The sequence below is a fragment of the Cajanus cajan genome, chromosome 6, assembly GCF_000230855.2.
Source record: "Cajanus cajan strain Asha chromosome 6, NIPB_CcT2T_4, whole genome shotgun sequence".
NCBI classification, from domain to species: Eukaryota; Viridiplantae; Streptophyta; class Magnoliopsida; order Fabales; family Fabaceae; genus Cajanus; species Cajanus cajan.
Window position 1 is genome coordinate 42,650,398 of NC_138522.1, and position 16,594 is coordinate 42,666,991.

Here is a 16,594-nt window from a genome sequence, read left to right on the forward strand (position 1 = left end):
AATAGTAATGTTACACAATTATCAATTAAACAATTCATTTTTATCTATCACATCAATCAATTCACTCACAAACTTTCACAAACTTTCTCTACAGTTTCCACTCACTTTCCCTTAATCCAAACAACCTCACTTTGCACTCACTTTCCCTTCAAATCCCTCCTTTTCCACTTCTCCTTTTCCATCCTCAAATCCAAACAAAGCCTTAATCCAAACAACCTCACTTTCCACTCACTTTCCCTTCAAATCCCTCCTTTTCCACTCCCCCTTTTCCATCTTCAAATCCAAACAAAGCCCTAATGGCTATTAATGTTGCAGGAGAAATGCTGGAGAGAGAATATTGCAGGAGAGGATTCAAATTCAAGTCTAACCCCTAAACCCTAAATCCTTCATATGTTATTCAACAGTCTTATTCCCTAATATATGATAATTGTGTAATTTTAATAATTCCTGTTAAAAATTTAATAAAATTAAAATATCAATATATATATATATATACATATATAATATTTTCAAATTATAAATTTTTTTACTTATTTAAGTTAACATATATTATAATTTTCTGAATGCTATCATACAAATATAGTTAAAACATTTAAATTTATAATTTTTGTTTAATTTAATAACTTGAAATTCCTATAATATTTTCGGTCTTGTTATATTTCAATTTGATGAGTTTCTAATTTACTTATTTAGTATCATAATCATATTTATTAATTTATTAAAAGAATAATAAATGAAAATTTGACATTTAAATGTTTATATATTTTATTCCCATAATGAAATTCATGATTATAAGCATAACGTATGAAGTAAAAGAATAGATCAATTAAAGTTGTTTAAATGAAAAAATGTACAAAACATTCCCTTCACTTCATATGCAATTACTCATCTTAATTATACCAAAAGTGACTCCCAAGAATCCCAAGCAACGATGATAACGTTGCAGACGTCAAATCCGGACACAAGTATTGGAACACATCAATAGTATTATCACATCTGCACGAATGACATGATCAGTCATAATGAGGGGAGTTGGTCCGAGTTTCTTTTCCAATGCGCAATAATGACAACTTTGAACACACTGTCTCAACGGGTGAGTAAACCTGTAAGGCGCAAGGAAGCTGATTGGCGGGATCCCCTTGTGGGTTGCACCCTCGACCGACCCTGATCTTTTGTGAAGGGTTCGAGTGAGAGCATACCTGTCGGGACCCGAAACATGATGAACTATGCCTGAGCGGGGCGAAGGCAGAGGAAACTCTGGTGGAGGCCCGCAGTGATACTAACGTGCAAATCGTTTGTCTGACTTAGGTATACGGGCGAAAGACTAATCGAACCGTCTAGTAGCTGGTTCCCTCCGAAGTTTCCCTCAGGATAGTTGGAGCCTATGGGCGAGTTCTATCGGGTAAAGCCAATGATTAGAGGCATTGGGGGCGCAACGCTCTCGACCTATTCTCAAACTTTAAATAGGTAGGGCGGTGTGGCTGCTTTGTTGAGGCACTCCATGGAATCGACAGCTCTAAGTGGGCCATTTTTGGTAAGCAGAACTGGCGATGCGGGATGAACCGAAAGTTGGGTTACGGTGCCCAACTACGCGGTAACCTAGACCCCACAAAGGGTGTTGGTCGATTAAGACAGCAGGACGGTGGTCATGGAAGTCGAAATCCACTAAGGAGTGTGTAACAACTCACCTGTCGAATCAACTAGCCCCGAAAATGGATGCTGCTAAAGCGTGCGACCTATACCCGGCCGTTGAGGCAAGAGCCAAGCCTCAATGAGTAGGAGGGCGCGGAGGTTCCTATAAAACCCGGGGTGTGAGCCCGGGCGGAGTGTTCGTCGGTGCAGATCTTGGTGGTAGTAGAAAATATTCAAATGAAAACTTTGAAGGCCGAAGAGGATAAAAGTTCCATGTGAATGGCACTTGCACATGGGTTAGTCGATCCTAAGGGACGAGGGAACCCCGTCTGAAATTTAAGATAAATGTGTATTTTGTGCCTCAAATTTAAAATTGATATTTTTAGTGTGTGTAAATTTAACAAATATTGTTTTAGTCCCCCAGATTCTATGCAATATTGTTTGATAATTTTCATTACAAAATAAAAAAAAAATTAGGACTAAAATATTTTTTTTTATATTACAGGAATAAAAATAAAATTTTTAAATTCAACTGTTTAGGGTTTAAAATTTATCATAAATTTTTGGGTTTAGGAACATATTTAAACCTTAAAAAAAAAGACAACAAATTACTATTAATTATTTACTAATAATGTGACATAAATAATACTTTCAACCTTATTATTTTAAATTTATTATCATCATCATAATATATAAATTAAAAAATAAAAGTAATTAAATTATATTAAATTCCAATAATATACCAATTAAAAGACATTAAATGTAAACATATACAATAAATTCCCTTATAAAAAAAGCACCTAAAATTAAGAAAATTTATTCGTAATAACGAAAATTTATTGTGAGGGGACATAAAAAAACATATTTTTTTACATTTACTATAATGAACGTTAATTATTATTAACATAAACAACATATATAAAATTCAAATTTTATTATTCATCACATAATGTATGTGTATCTTTTATTATTAAATTAAATTTTGTCAAACATTAATATGGAATTAATATTTCTATTTTTTACAAATTTATATTAAATTTCATAATTCAATATTACACTTATATGTAAAAAAAATGTTAAATAATATTTAAATAAATTTAATTTCATTCTAAATTTATTAATGTAATTTAATAATGAATATATTGATTTTATATTCAAAATTATATAATTTAATATGGTGTACTTATGAATAGTTATTTATTAATTAATTAAATTTCTTGGAAATGACATACAACGAATTACCTTGTGAATAACACAAGTGAAGGACTTAGCAATTGTAATGGTCATCAGTATTATAAGTTCGTTTGATTAATTAATTTAAATTTATTCAACTTCAACTTGGTGTAGTTAACAAAATTAAACTTAAACGTATGTAAACAGTAAAAAAAAACGTGTCTTCAATGTATCCTTCACTTCATATGCAATTACTCATCTTAATTATACCAAAAGTGACTCCCAAGAATCCCAAGCAACAATGATAACGTTGCAGACGTCAAATCCGGACGCAAGTATTGGAACACATCAATAGTATTATCACATCTGCACGAATGACATGATCAGTCATAATGGGGGGAGTTGGTCCGAGTTTCTTTTCCAATGCGCAATAATGACAACTTTGAACACACTGTCTCTTCCCATCCCCGTGAATAGATGCCGTGAATTGATGTCGTGGCTTCAAAACTTCAGATGCCTAATTTTTTTTACTTTTTGAATTTTCTAATTTACATAACTGTTCTTCGTACATTTTCATAACCCTAACCGTGTCTTTTGGATTTCTCTTCTGCTGTATGCGCAACCCCAACCCAAAAACCTAATCTCACTCTCTTCTCCCCTAACCGTGTCTTTTGGAATTCTCTTCTGCTATTTGCGCAACCCCAACCCAAAAATCGTAATCTGACTCTCTTCTCCTGTGCTGCAACGATGGTGTTGTTCCATGTTCGAACATGCCCAACGAACGTTCGTAGGTATGATTCTCAGTTCATTTCTTTATTTGGCTAATTTTTTCTTTCTTTTTGTTTTCCTAATTTACATAACTGTTCTTCGTACATATTCAAAACCCTAACCCAGTTTATTTTGCTTTTCTCTTCTGCTATATGCGCAACCCCAACCCTAAAATCCTAATCTGTCTCTCTTCTCCTGTGCTGCAACCATGATGTTGTTCCATGTTTGAACATGGCCAACGAACGTTCGTAGGTATTATGATTCTCGCTTCGTTTGTTTATTTGGCTAATTTTTTTTTTACTTTTTCTTTTCTTACTTTACATAACTGTTGTTCTTTCTTATTCAAAACCCTAACCCAGTGTCTTTTGTTTTGCTCTTCTGCTATCTGCGCAACCCCAACCCTAAAATCGTAATCTGACTCTCTTATCCTCTGCTGCAACCATGCTGCTGTTCCATGTTCGAACATGGCCAACGAACGATTCTGACTTGGTTTCTTTATTTGGCATAACTGGTAAACCCTTTACCTATAACTTTTTGATTTTGTACTCTCAGAGTCCCACTAAAACAAGCGTATGAAGACGCAAACTTCCAGCTCGCACTTCGCAGTGATTCTGTAAAATTTTCATTCTTCTTTATTTGTCTTATTCATTACTAGACAACGAAACAGTTCCACTAAATTAGGGTTTTCATGTCTTTTTTTTTTCAGGAAACATTGAAAATTCCAAATTTCTTTTTCAAGAAATAGGGAAATGAATTGTCTAGCCACATCACTGCCAAAGACCAATTCGGCAATACGTATCAAATTAAGGTTAACATCTGCCTTAAGGGAAACAAGGAAATTGCTTTATTTGCTGAGGGGATAAAAACAATCGTCCAAAGCTACGCCCTAGACAAAGCGAAGTTGATTTTTTTCCAGTATTTGGGTGATAGCAACTTTGTTTTCACTGTTTGCGTGTGTTTTACTCCAATTACACCCCCAAATTTGCCCCCTCGTCGCTCAACAATGTTGGCTGGTGGCCAACAAATGGAACAGAATGACAGGCAGTTGTTATGGTCATCTATTATTACGGCTGCAAGGAGGTCCCCTGGGAAACCACTGGTAATATTGGTTGATCTTTAACTTAATTTTTTTCCTTTTTTTTTATTTTGTCCGGAATTATTTTATGTATCTCGTATAGGTTTGACATATTTGTTTTCGTTTATTTTTGTAGGCAATACCGGCTGACGCGGTATTCAAATATCTCAGAGATCGTCCACATTGGGTGAATGTAATTCTCCCAAATGGGACTCAAGCTAAATGACATATACTGTGGTATCCATACCAAGGCCTCTTTTCAAAAGGGTGGTATGACTTCCAGCGTGTTTGCAAATTTAATGTGAATGATAAGGTTCACTTTTGGACGAAGGAAGGGGGAGAGGTTTTGGAGGTTTCTGTGACTCGGGCTTGATCTGCGTCCCTTCCATTTCTGTAATTTATCGAACTTGTTAATGTTCTTGTTTGTATTTTTTTTTGAACAATCACTGGTTTGTTAATATATGCATGAAATTTATATAATTTGGTTTTTTTTGCCTATCTGTTCATCTATATGATGCCATTATGTTATTTGTATGCATATGATTTTATGTTTACTGGATTACCATGTAATCCATACCTAGGTAGTATGTTGTAGAATGTGATATTGGCTTGCAGGCTCAATCAACGCAATGCATGCGATTCAAGTATGTGTCATTATCTTATCTGTATGTATGCTTTTATGATTTGTGGATTACCATGTACTCCATACCTTGGTAGTATGTTGTAGAATGTGATATTGGCTTGCAGGCTCAATCAACGCAATGCATGCGATTCAAGTATGTGTCATTATCTTATCTATATGTATGTTTTTATGATTTGTGGATTACCATGTACTCCATAGCTAGGTCAAATGTCGTACAATTTCATATTGGACTATATCTTATATTATCTGAATTGAATATTTTTTATATTAATTTTATACTTTAGGGTTTAACACAATAGACCACATAAATATTTCACGTACAAAATTCCTCTTCATATTTTATACTTTTACCTATTCATTTTACGCCTTATGTTTACCTAAACCGTAAACTTTTATTTACTATCAATGTTTTTGTTAAATATTTTTTAACTTCATAAGCTATTGAAACCCTAACTTTTTAAGTAAACATGGCTCATTATTAACAAATAATTTAATTTTTTTTATTATACTGTCAAATCTTTTTTTTATTTTTACAGAAAATATCATAAAATTCTTTTTCCCAATGAAATTTATAAATTAAAATTAATGATATGAACAATTTTTTTGTTGATTTATTTGTATTACTTCTGCCATTTTTATTTTGACCAATTAGTACAAACATAAATTAATTTCTGAAATACCTTATTTATTATCTTTATATATATATATATTTTATATTATTTATTTTAAAATATGATTTTTTTTACTGAAATTTGTAATTATAAAAATATCCCACAAACATACCATTTTGACTTGTTTGACAAACAATTGCAATTCAAACATAAGTTAACTTGATAATTGAAAGCATCATCTTGGGTTTAGGGAAGATGATCCAGTCGAGGGTGGGGGAGTGTTGAAATGGTGAAACTCTAACCTTTTACGTAAACATATCTAATTATTAAAAAATAAATTAATTTTTTTTATTATACTATGTGATAACTTATTTTTATTTTTACACTGAATATCATAAAATACTTTTTTCCTTTCAAATTTATAATTAAAATTTAATGATAGTAACAAATTTTTTTTTTATTTCTATTACTTCTGGCATTTATATTTTGAAGAATTGCTAAAAACAAAAATTAACTTTCCAAAGTACCTTATTTATTATCTTCATTTATATTTTATATTACTTATTTTAAAATACAATTTTTTTCACTAAAATTTGTTATTATAAAATTTTCCCAGAAACATACCATTTTTATTCGTATTTCCTTTGTCATTTATATTTTAACCTATACTAAATTTACATTAATTTAGTTTCACGGTTACATTATTTATTATCATGTTATATATATATTTTTTGTCTAACAAAATTTTAAACCATATATATTTTCTATACATTGTTATCATACAAATATAGTTAAAACATTTAAATTTATCATTTTAATGTAATTTAATAACTTGACATTCCAATAACATTTTCAGTCTTATTATAATTTTCTAATGTTACAAAAATCTTTATCTTCAAAATTATGCATCTACTATAAAAGTATAAGAATTATGTTAACAATTATTTTTTTTTTTATTCTATCCACTTGTAACTTACTTTAAATTTAGCCCTAGTCATCGTCTTATTCGCTTCAACATTTAAACTATAAAATTACATAAATAAGTTTTAGACATTAAATATGTCATTTACTTATATTTTTAGTTAACAAAGTAATTTTGCTAATAATATTAACAATTAATCAGTGTTTGTAATTCATAGAACTGTTCACATTCACATGAATGTTTCTAATAAAATATTTCATAATATTTACTAAAATAATGTTAATTTCATACAACTAAACAATCTTCCACACACATAATTTGAGTACAACATATTTTCAAATCTAACTAGGGACCTTCACCCATATGACTAGGACCACAATCCCTATGCATCACACGTAAAACCAAACCATGCGTACCACCTACATGACTAGAACTGAAAGGAAGACCAGATGCCGTTACTCGAACTTCATTAAAACCATCGATAGAAGTTGTACCAATATTCCCACTTGCCTTTTCCTTCAATCACAAATGTCATTCAAATTATTTTTTTTTGTATTCATTATATTTTTCCCCAACACAAACAAATAAAACTTACTTTAAAAAAAATAACGCTAACATAGTACTTACTTTTTTTTTACTTTTGATCCATTGCACACTTTACCAGCCACTTCCCAACGCCAATTCCCTGTCTCATCACATTTCAAAAATAAACAAAATAAATAAAATCATAAATAACAATACTTTTCATACCAAAATATAATTTTTTCTAATTAATAATTGTAACAGACACAACCATCGGGACAATATCCTTTACCATCTCCATTTTTCAGGATCTTTGTTGCTCACCCTTATCACCTCCACCAAGTCTAATTTGTCTTCTACGTATCTGTAAATCATTTAATTAAAATAAAGTCAAAATCTCTACTTCAAAAAATATCAACTAAAACTTAAACCAAACCCATAGACACATCATGTTTCTTATTACATAATTTTGGGAACTTTGTTCTGCATCTGTACTATCATTCATGTCAAAGTCATTATGAGGAATGTCTTCTTGCACCTGCAATTAACATGTATTAAAAATAATTATATAAAAAAATTATTCAACTACAAATAATTTACGCAAATATTGAATTATAAAAATTACATTCTGTTGCACCCCATCATCCCCTGAATCAAACCATTCCTCAACACTCATCAAATTATCTTTTATACAATCAAGCAAAGGACATTTAGATTTTATATGCCCACATTTATGACAATTTGAGCATTTCCTTCTCTTGGTCAACTTCTTTTTCTGTGGGGCTCCTTTAGTCTTCACAACATTAGGATCACATGTTTCATTATCCAATCCAATAACACTATTCTTTTCTATTTTTCCAAGTAACTTCAAAATCTCTTCCCTGATGAAATTAAAAGTTTCATGTTTTTTGGCTGCCATTACACAAAGTCTATTACAAGATGAAGCCAAAACACTAACACGTGCCACATTACTCATCTCACTATCATTATTCCTTGCATCATATGACGAAATAATTGAACTCTTCGCATCCTTCATCCAACGCTTGCATATTAATGTTGTAGGAAACAAGGTCATATGATCTAGCCGCATTGAGCATATAATATGGCCACAAGGAATTCCACAAGATTCAAATAACATACAATCACAAAAAAATTTACATTCTTCAATATCAAACACAACTTCATGTATACGATGTTGTTCAAAGTATTTCTCCACCTTAAATACTACCTTGTTACCATTTTCAGTCCTCTCAACTACATTCATTGCCCCAACATCAAGTATCTCAGCTTTTACCAACTTGAAAACATGTTGTGTGTATAACTTTGCAGCCTGTTTCTCAATTTTTGGAAGCGAAGTAGTCAAAACAGGTTCTGTATAAAATGAATTAAAGTCAGCAATCAATTCATTGTACCTATAATCTCTTAGAGATTGTTCCAAATTATGCAACAACTCAACCATGCTGTTTTTCCTCCTCACATAAGTTTTAATACAATTATTTACTCCTTCACACAAAGACGTCGTTTTAATACCAGCAAAAAATTTATCTCGTAGATAAGCATTTGCCCACATACACCTTTTTTCATACGTTTGCAAAATCCAGTTGTTGCCTTCAAGCTGGTTTTTGCTAACCATTTCCTTCCAAAATGTTTCAAACTTTTCAGGGGTAAACTTACCATACATTGCCTTTTTAAAATCAGCTAAAAATTTGCAATTCTTCACATTCTGACAAGCATTCTTTTGTAGATGCCATGCACAAAGTCTATGTGTTGCCATAGGAAATACTTGCCTAATTGCCTCCCTCATAGCCCCATCACCATCTGTCACTACCCCCTTAGGCTGCTGAAGAGACATAGCTTCCAAAAAAGCTTCTAACACCCACTTATAAGTATCGGTGGTTTCATTAGAAATCAAACTAGCACCAAAAATAACAGTTTGCCCATGATGATTTTTTCCAGAAAATATTACCAAAGGCTTGTTGTATTTTTTCTTCTTATAGGTACTATCAAATGCAACAACATCGCCAAAACATTGATAGTCACACCTACTAGTACCATCAGCCCAAAACAAATGTTCCATTTTTCCATTGTCTCCTAACATATATTTAGCATAAAACATTGGATCATTATCAGCCTTGCCTTGAAGATAACTTAAGGCAGCCAAAACATCCCCATCTTGGATTTTAGAATGTCTATATCGCTCAATGTGGTTAAAAAGGTCTTTCTTATTAAACCCAATGCCTAAATGACCTCCCTTTTGGTCCATCATGTATCCCATTATATGGCATGCTCTAACCCCATGTTCATGCAAACAATTAACTTGACCTTTATCACTACTTGACAATCCGCGATAAGTCCTAATGAATGGCACATAACTTGAGTCGCACATCTCATGCACTACAAGAAAAATGCTGATTTCCGACGAAAATTTCCGACGGAAATAGGTAAATTTCTGACGGATTTTGCTTTTTCCGACGGATTTCTGAGAGATTTCAATCCGTCAGAAAAAAGTGGCGTCGGAAAAAAAAATCCGTCAGAAATAACTTTTTCGACAGAAAATTCCGTCGAAAAATTTTGTTGGAAATTTTCGACAGAAAAATCCGTTAGAAATTGCTGTCAAAATTTCTGACGGAAAAATCCGTCGAAAATTATAATTTTTTTTTTAATTTTAATAAATTTATTAATGTAACAACTCTTATATTTGGCCTCTAAAGGGTTCTATTTCACAATATTTCACTGTTTAGCGTGTTTTATTCTTAAATGTGCAATTTCTGGGAGACTTCCCAGAAGCTCACCCATCCCAGTACTACTCCAGGTCAAGCACGCTTAACTGTGAAGTTCTGATGAGTAAGCTACCGAAATGTCTATGTATGTTGTTAGTATAACTTGTACAAATTAATTCATTTAAGTCATCCTCAAATATACAATCTCATATTTGTACTATAATAATAATATATAATAATTTTATATTACGAATAATAATAATAATAATAATAATATATTTAATTATTCTTTATTTATATGTACTTACTTTTATAATTAACATCTACTTATTTTTATTTAAAATTATAATTTAAATTATTTAATTTTATAATTTATAATGATAATATAATTTATAAAATTATAAATATTTATTTATTACATACTTATAAATTAAATTTTAATATTTTAAATAAATTATTAATTAATTTAATATATTTATTTACCTTAAATCAAACATATAAAATTTAAAAAATGTATTTATCCTTATTTTTTTTTTTCTAATTATCAACTATTAATAAAATACTAACTTAAAATCTTATCTAATTATATATAATATTTTCATATCAAATTTAAAACCAGATATTAGTTATACAAAAATATTAAGATCATATAGTAAATTGTCAATAAGATTTTAGTTAAATAATTTAAAATAATTAATATTTCAATTATATTGTTAATTAGCAAATAATTTATTCCAAAACTAATTTATTTTTTATATTAATTATTAGTAAAATTTAATAACTTTTAATTTAACAATTAATTGGATCGATGAAATTCAACACACCATGAGTTATTGAGCGGAATAACTTTACCAAGAGTTATTTTGTAAGTTATCTTAAATCAAACATATAAAATTCAAATAATGTATTTATCCATGTTTTATTTTTTAATTATCAACCATTAATAAAATACTAACTTAAAATCTTATCTAATTATATCATAATATTTTCATATCAAATTTAAAACCAGTTCTTACATTTTCGACAAATATAAATTTGTCTGAAATATTCTATCAATAATATAACTTTTCTTACAAAAATTTTCTCATCAAAAATATAAATTTTTCGACAGATTTAATTTTGTTTTATAAAATATCATCTTAGATTAATATAACATTTTGTATATATGATTTAAGAGTAAAAGATTTTCAATTTAACGGTTGAATTTACAAAATTCACATTTAATATAAAGTTATTGAGCGGTGTAACACTTAGTAAAATTTATACCATTGTAATTATAGCTCCTCTCATGTATATATATATATATATATATAATATATATATATATATATATATATATATATATATATATATATATATGTGTGTGTGTGTGTGTGTCTATATATATATATATATGATTTAAGAGTAAAAAAATTTCAATTTAACGGTTGAATTTACAAAATTCACATTTAATATAAAGTTATTGAGCGGTGTAACACTTAGTAAAATTTATACCATCGTAATTATAACCCTCCTCATATATATATATATATATATATATATATATATATATTAAATGCGACTTTTACAATGTATTACACTACTCAATAACTTTATATTAAATGTGAATTTGGTAAATCCAACTGTTAGATTGAAAGTTCATATCTCTTATAGATTATATATACAAAACTTTATATTAATCCAAGATGATTTGATACTTCATTTTTATAAAACAAAATTGATGTAATATATTCATTTCAAAATACACTAAAATATGAACACTTGGATTATCTTCCGGTTGTTGTTCAATTTTAACAAAATTTGATATACACGTATAAAGTGATATGAACTTTCAATTTAACGGTTGGATTTACAAAATTCACATTTAATATAAAGTTATAGAGCGGCATAATACTTAGTAAAAGTTACACCGGTATAATTATAACCCCTTATATTATATATATATATATACACACATACATATATATACAGCGACAGCTGCACGTTTGGAATAGTGAGGCACTTGCCCTCACTACTATTTGACATATACATAATTTTTTATCTTAAAAAATAATATATTTTAAAAAATAAAAATTATATTCTAATAAAATAAATATATAGATTCAGAAAAAATGTTTATTTATTTGATATCTGTCAAATTTTTGAAGGAAACTAATTCTCATGTGATAAAAAAAATTTCTTAATAATGAATTAATTTTTAAAAAAAGTTTAATTATAATATATATATGGGCTAAAACCCTATTTTGGTCCCTTATATTAATTGTTTGTTTCAATTTAGTTCCACTTTTATTTTTTGTTTCAATTTGGTCCCAAACTAATTAATTGATTTCAATTTAGTCCCAAATTAATTAATTGGTTTCAATGTGGGACTTCCGTCCAAATTAAACGGAGTTAACTTTTGGTCACGTAGATGCATACGTGGATGCCACGTGGATGACAATTTTTGGCTAAAAACCTATTTTGCTCCCTTATAATAATTGTTTGTTTCAATTTAGTCCCAATTTTATTTTTGGTTTCAATTTGGTCCCAAATTAATTAATTGGTTTCAATTTGGTCCCAAATATATTAATTGGTTTCAATTTGGGACTTCCGTCCAAATTATGTAAACGGAGTTAACTTTTGGCCACGTGGATGCAATTTTGATCCCTAAGTATTACAATTGTGCAATTTTGATCTCCAAGATTTTAATTGGGTAATTTTAGTCCTTAAAGAATTGCAATTGCACGATTTTGGCCCTTCAATTTTTAATTGAACAATTTTAGTCCCTCGAATATCATAATAGTACGATTTTAGTTTCTCCCGTTAAAAATTAATAATTTTAATATATATATAATGTTTTAAAATTAAACAATTATTTATCTATTCAAATTAACGTATATTATAATTTTTGATATTATATCAATAATATTATTAATATATTTATAGATAAACTAATAATTTGATAAATATAACTTGTTATATATTAATATACTTTTACAAAAATATAAGTATATTAATTAGAAATATATATTTGATCTTATATATTTATATTTTTGTAAAAGTATATTAATATATATTATAAAATATTATTGATATTAATTTATCAGTAATATTAAAATAGTAATAATATATAAATTTTATTTATTTAGTAATAATAAATATATATCATTTGATACATTAAAAAAAATTATAATATACGTTAATTTAAATATGCAAACAATTATATAATTTTAAAACATTATATATATATATATATTTAAATTTTAAAATTATTAAATTTTTAATGAGAAAGACTAAAATTGCATAATTATAATATTTGAGAGATTAAAATTGTTCAATTAAAAATTGTGAGACTAAAATTACACAATTGTAATCTTTTAAGGACTGAAATTACTCAATTAAAACCTTAGGAATCAAAATTGCATAATTATCATACTTGAGCGATCAAAAACACAATTAAGTCAAGAATATTGATAAATTAATATCAATAATATTGTATAATATACATTAATATACTTTTACAAAAATATAAATATATAAGATCAGATATATATTTCTAATTAATATACTTATATTTTTGTAAAAGTATATTAATATATAACAAGTTATATTTATCAAATTATTAGTTTATCTATAAATATATTAATAATATTATTGATATAATATTGAAAATTATAATATACGTTAATTTGAACAGATAAATAATTGTTTAATTTTAAAGCATTATATATATATATATATTAAAATTATTAATTTTTAATGGGAGAAACTAAAATCGTACTATTATGATATTCGAGGGATTAAAATTGTTCAATTAAAAATTGAAGGACCAAAATCGCGCAATTGCAATTCTCTAAGGACTAAAATACCCAATTAAAATCTTGGGGATCAAAACTGCACAATTGTAATATTTGAGGGATCAAAACTGCATCTACGTGGCCAAAAGTTAACTTCGTTTAAATAATTTGGACGGAAGTCCCAAATTGAAACCAATTAATATATTTGGGACCAAATTGAAACCAATTAATTAATTTGGGACCAAATTGAAACCAAAAATAAAATGAGACTAAATTGAAACAAACAATTATTATAAGGGACCAAAATAGGTTTTTAGCCAAAAATTGTCATCTACGTGGCATCCACGTATGCATCTACGTGGCATCCACGTAGCCAAAAGTTAATTCCGTTTAAATAATTTGGACGTAAGTCCCACATTGTAACCAATTAATTAATTTGGGACTAAATTGAAACCAATTAATTAGTTTGGGACCAAATTGAAACCAAAAATAAAAGTGGGACTAAATTGAAACAAACAATTAATATAAGGGACCAAAATAGGGTTTTAACCTATATATATGTATATATATATATATGTCTTAATATTCACATATATAATGTAATATATTAAAACAAATAATTTTTTGATAAAATAAAATTTGTAGCATGCATGTTTTTCTTTTGTGTTTTTTATTTATTGTATACGTTGATTGAAAAAATCAAAATAGTAAAATTGTATACATTGATTAAAAAAATCAAAATAAGAAAAATCATAAAATTTATATTCCATTTAGAATTGTTATTATAAGATATATTTTAAAATAAATTATCATCTAAAAATATATATTAGATATTAAAAACATATTTATATCATAAATAAATTAAACTTTATTTTTATAAATTTAACATATAGATTTTTATATTTTTAATAGTGTTAAATTATTATAAAATAAGTCTATATGATTGTAGTTCTACCCAAATATTTAAAAATTATCTATGATAGATAAATAAGTCACACTTAAAATATATATTTTTAAAGAAAGTTAGGTTTAAACCAAGTAAATTATAATAAAATATAGTATAACCTAATTTATTTTCATCTTTAATACTAATCGTAGATATAAAAAACTTGTAATAAATAATTATAATATATATTTATACCTTTAAAAGATATATAAAATTTTTAATACTACAAATATATATAAGAAATTAAAAATAATAAATTAAAAAAAGAAATTAAAAATATAAATTAAAAATAAGATTTCCGATGGAAAATTTCGTCAGAAATTTCCGACGGAAAATTTCGTCGAAAATTTCTGATCGGATAATTCTGTCGGAAATTTTCCGGCAGAAATTTTTTACGGATTTATTTTTCCGTCGGAAATTTCTGACAGAATTTTTCGTCAGAAATTTCTGACAGATTTATATTTCTGTCAGAAATTTCTGACAGAAAATTTCTAACGGAAAATTCCGTCAGAAATTTCTGACGGAAATATAAATCCATCGGAAATTTTTGACGGATCCATATCCGTCGGAAATGTTCCGTCGAAAATTTACATTTTTCTTGTAGTGATGGTTGTGACCTTCCTCAAATGACACAACTTTCCATTTACTTGTCTTTGGATCAAGCCGTACACGAAGTTTGGCTTTACAATTAGTACGACTAAGAGGCTTATGCCCCTTTTTTCTATCATCTCTCATAAGATGTTTTTTGTCTCTTAAGCCCCCTTTATTGCATAAAAATTGACGCATTACTATTTTGCCATTTGCATCATGACCAATGTCATCCTTCCTAATCCCAAAACCATGAAATTTACCATATGCAAAGTAAAATTTATATGCATCATGTTCACTACCAAATTCCAAACCCAATATGTCGTCTACAGTCAAATCCATAAAACTTTTGTATTCATTATGATTACTATCAATATGGGCATCATCTTCCTCATTACCAAAACGGACATCACTTCCACTACTTTCTTCATCTGATGCATTGTTATTAGAAACATTCATTTCCTTCTCATCATCTAAATTAACAAACCCTTCGTCATTAAGGTTAGACATCTGCATTACAAAATTACTTAATCAACTAATGGAAAAAAATTAAACATTATTCACGTAACATATTTGTTTAACTAACACTTATATTATATAAATTAAATTATCCATATCTGATCACATATTTTACAACTATAAAATATAACAAATTTATTACTCGAAAAACTACAACAAAAAATAAAATAAAATTCATATAAATCAACATACTTTTTCAAACTAAAAATTGTCAAACATTTCATTCATATATTTCACCAAAATACACATTATCCCAAACACAGTGAATAATAGTCCAAATTCAATGCAACACAAACTATTTAGTTCAACTCGGTTTTTCTTTTCAAACTTAAATTTATGAACATTCAATACTAACAATCATACACTGCATGAAGGTTACAAGTAGTAACAAAACCTAAACAAGGCTATAATACGCCAAAATATAACTTAACACATTTAATTATTAGACAATTGTTGTCATTCGTCAAACCAACAGTAGATGACTATCGAATTAAATACAATCCGACCACAACTGCAAACTTATTACGACTTAATCCAGCAAAATTTAACTTACCACTAACTGTTCACTTCAGATTACGGGTGCGTATCCTCCGGAACCACACACAAAACTGGAAAATCAGCTGTGGTTTTTTTCAACTCAAATCGATTTCAAATGGAAATCGACACAACCTTTCATGACAACAACAACCTGCAAGGTTT

At 28.1% G+C, this 16,594-nt stretch overlaps 1 protein-coding gene and 1 pseudogene across 1 annotated transcript; one reads left to right on the forward strand and one right to left on the reverse strand.

The window, feature by feature from the left end:
* The first annotated feature begins 1,080 nt into the window (after positions 1-1,080).
* On the forward strand, positions 1,081-2,176 carry LOC145949435 (uncharacterized; annotated as a pseudogene).
* Positions 2,177-7,650: 5,474 nt separating this feature from the next.
* Positions 7,651-9,621, reverse strand: LOC145958709 (protein FAR1-RELATED SEQUENCE 5-like). Its single transcript, XM_083076224.1, has 3 exons — positions 7,972-9,621; positions 7,810-7,884; positions 7,651-7,710 (listed from the first exon to the last, which is right to left on the reverse strand). Exons 1-3 carry the CDS (start codon positions 9,619-9,621, stop codon positions 7,651-7,653), a joined length of 1,785 nt encoding a protein of 594 aa, XP_082932350.1.
* Between the last annotated feature and the right edge of the window lie 6,973 nt (positions 9,622-16,594).

Coding starts and splice junctions, on each gene's coding strand:
- LOC145958709 (XM_083076224.1), bottom strand. CDS start 9,621: ATGGGATACATGATGGACCAAAAGGGAGGTCATTTAGGCATTGGGTTT. Junction 7,885..7,971: donor ATGATGGGGTGCAACAGAAT/GTAATTTTTATA, acceptor TGTTAATTGCAG/GTGCAAGAAGACATTCCTCA. Junction 7,711..7,809: donor AACAAAGTTCCCAAAATTAT/GTAATAAGAAAC, acceptor AATGATTTACAG/ATACGTAGAAGACAAATTAG.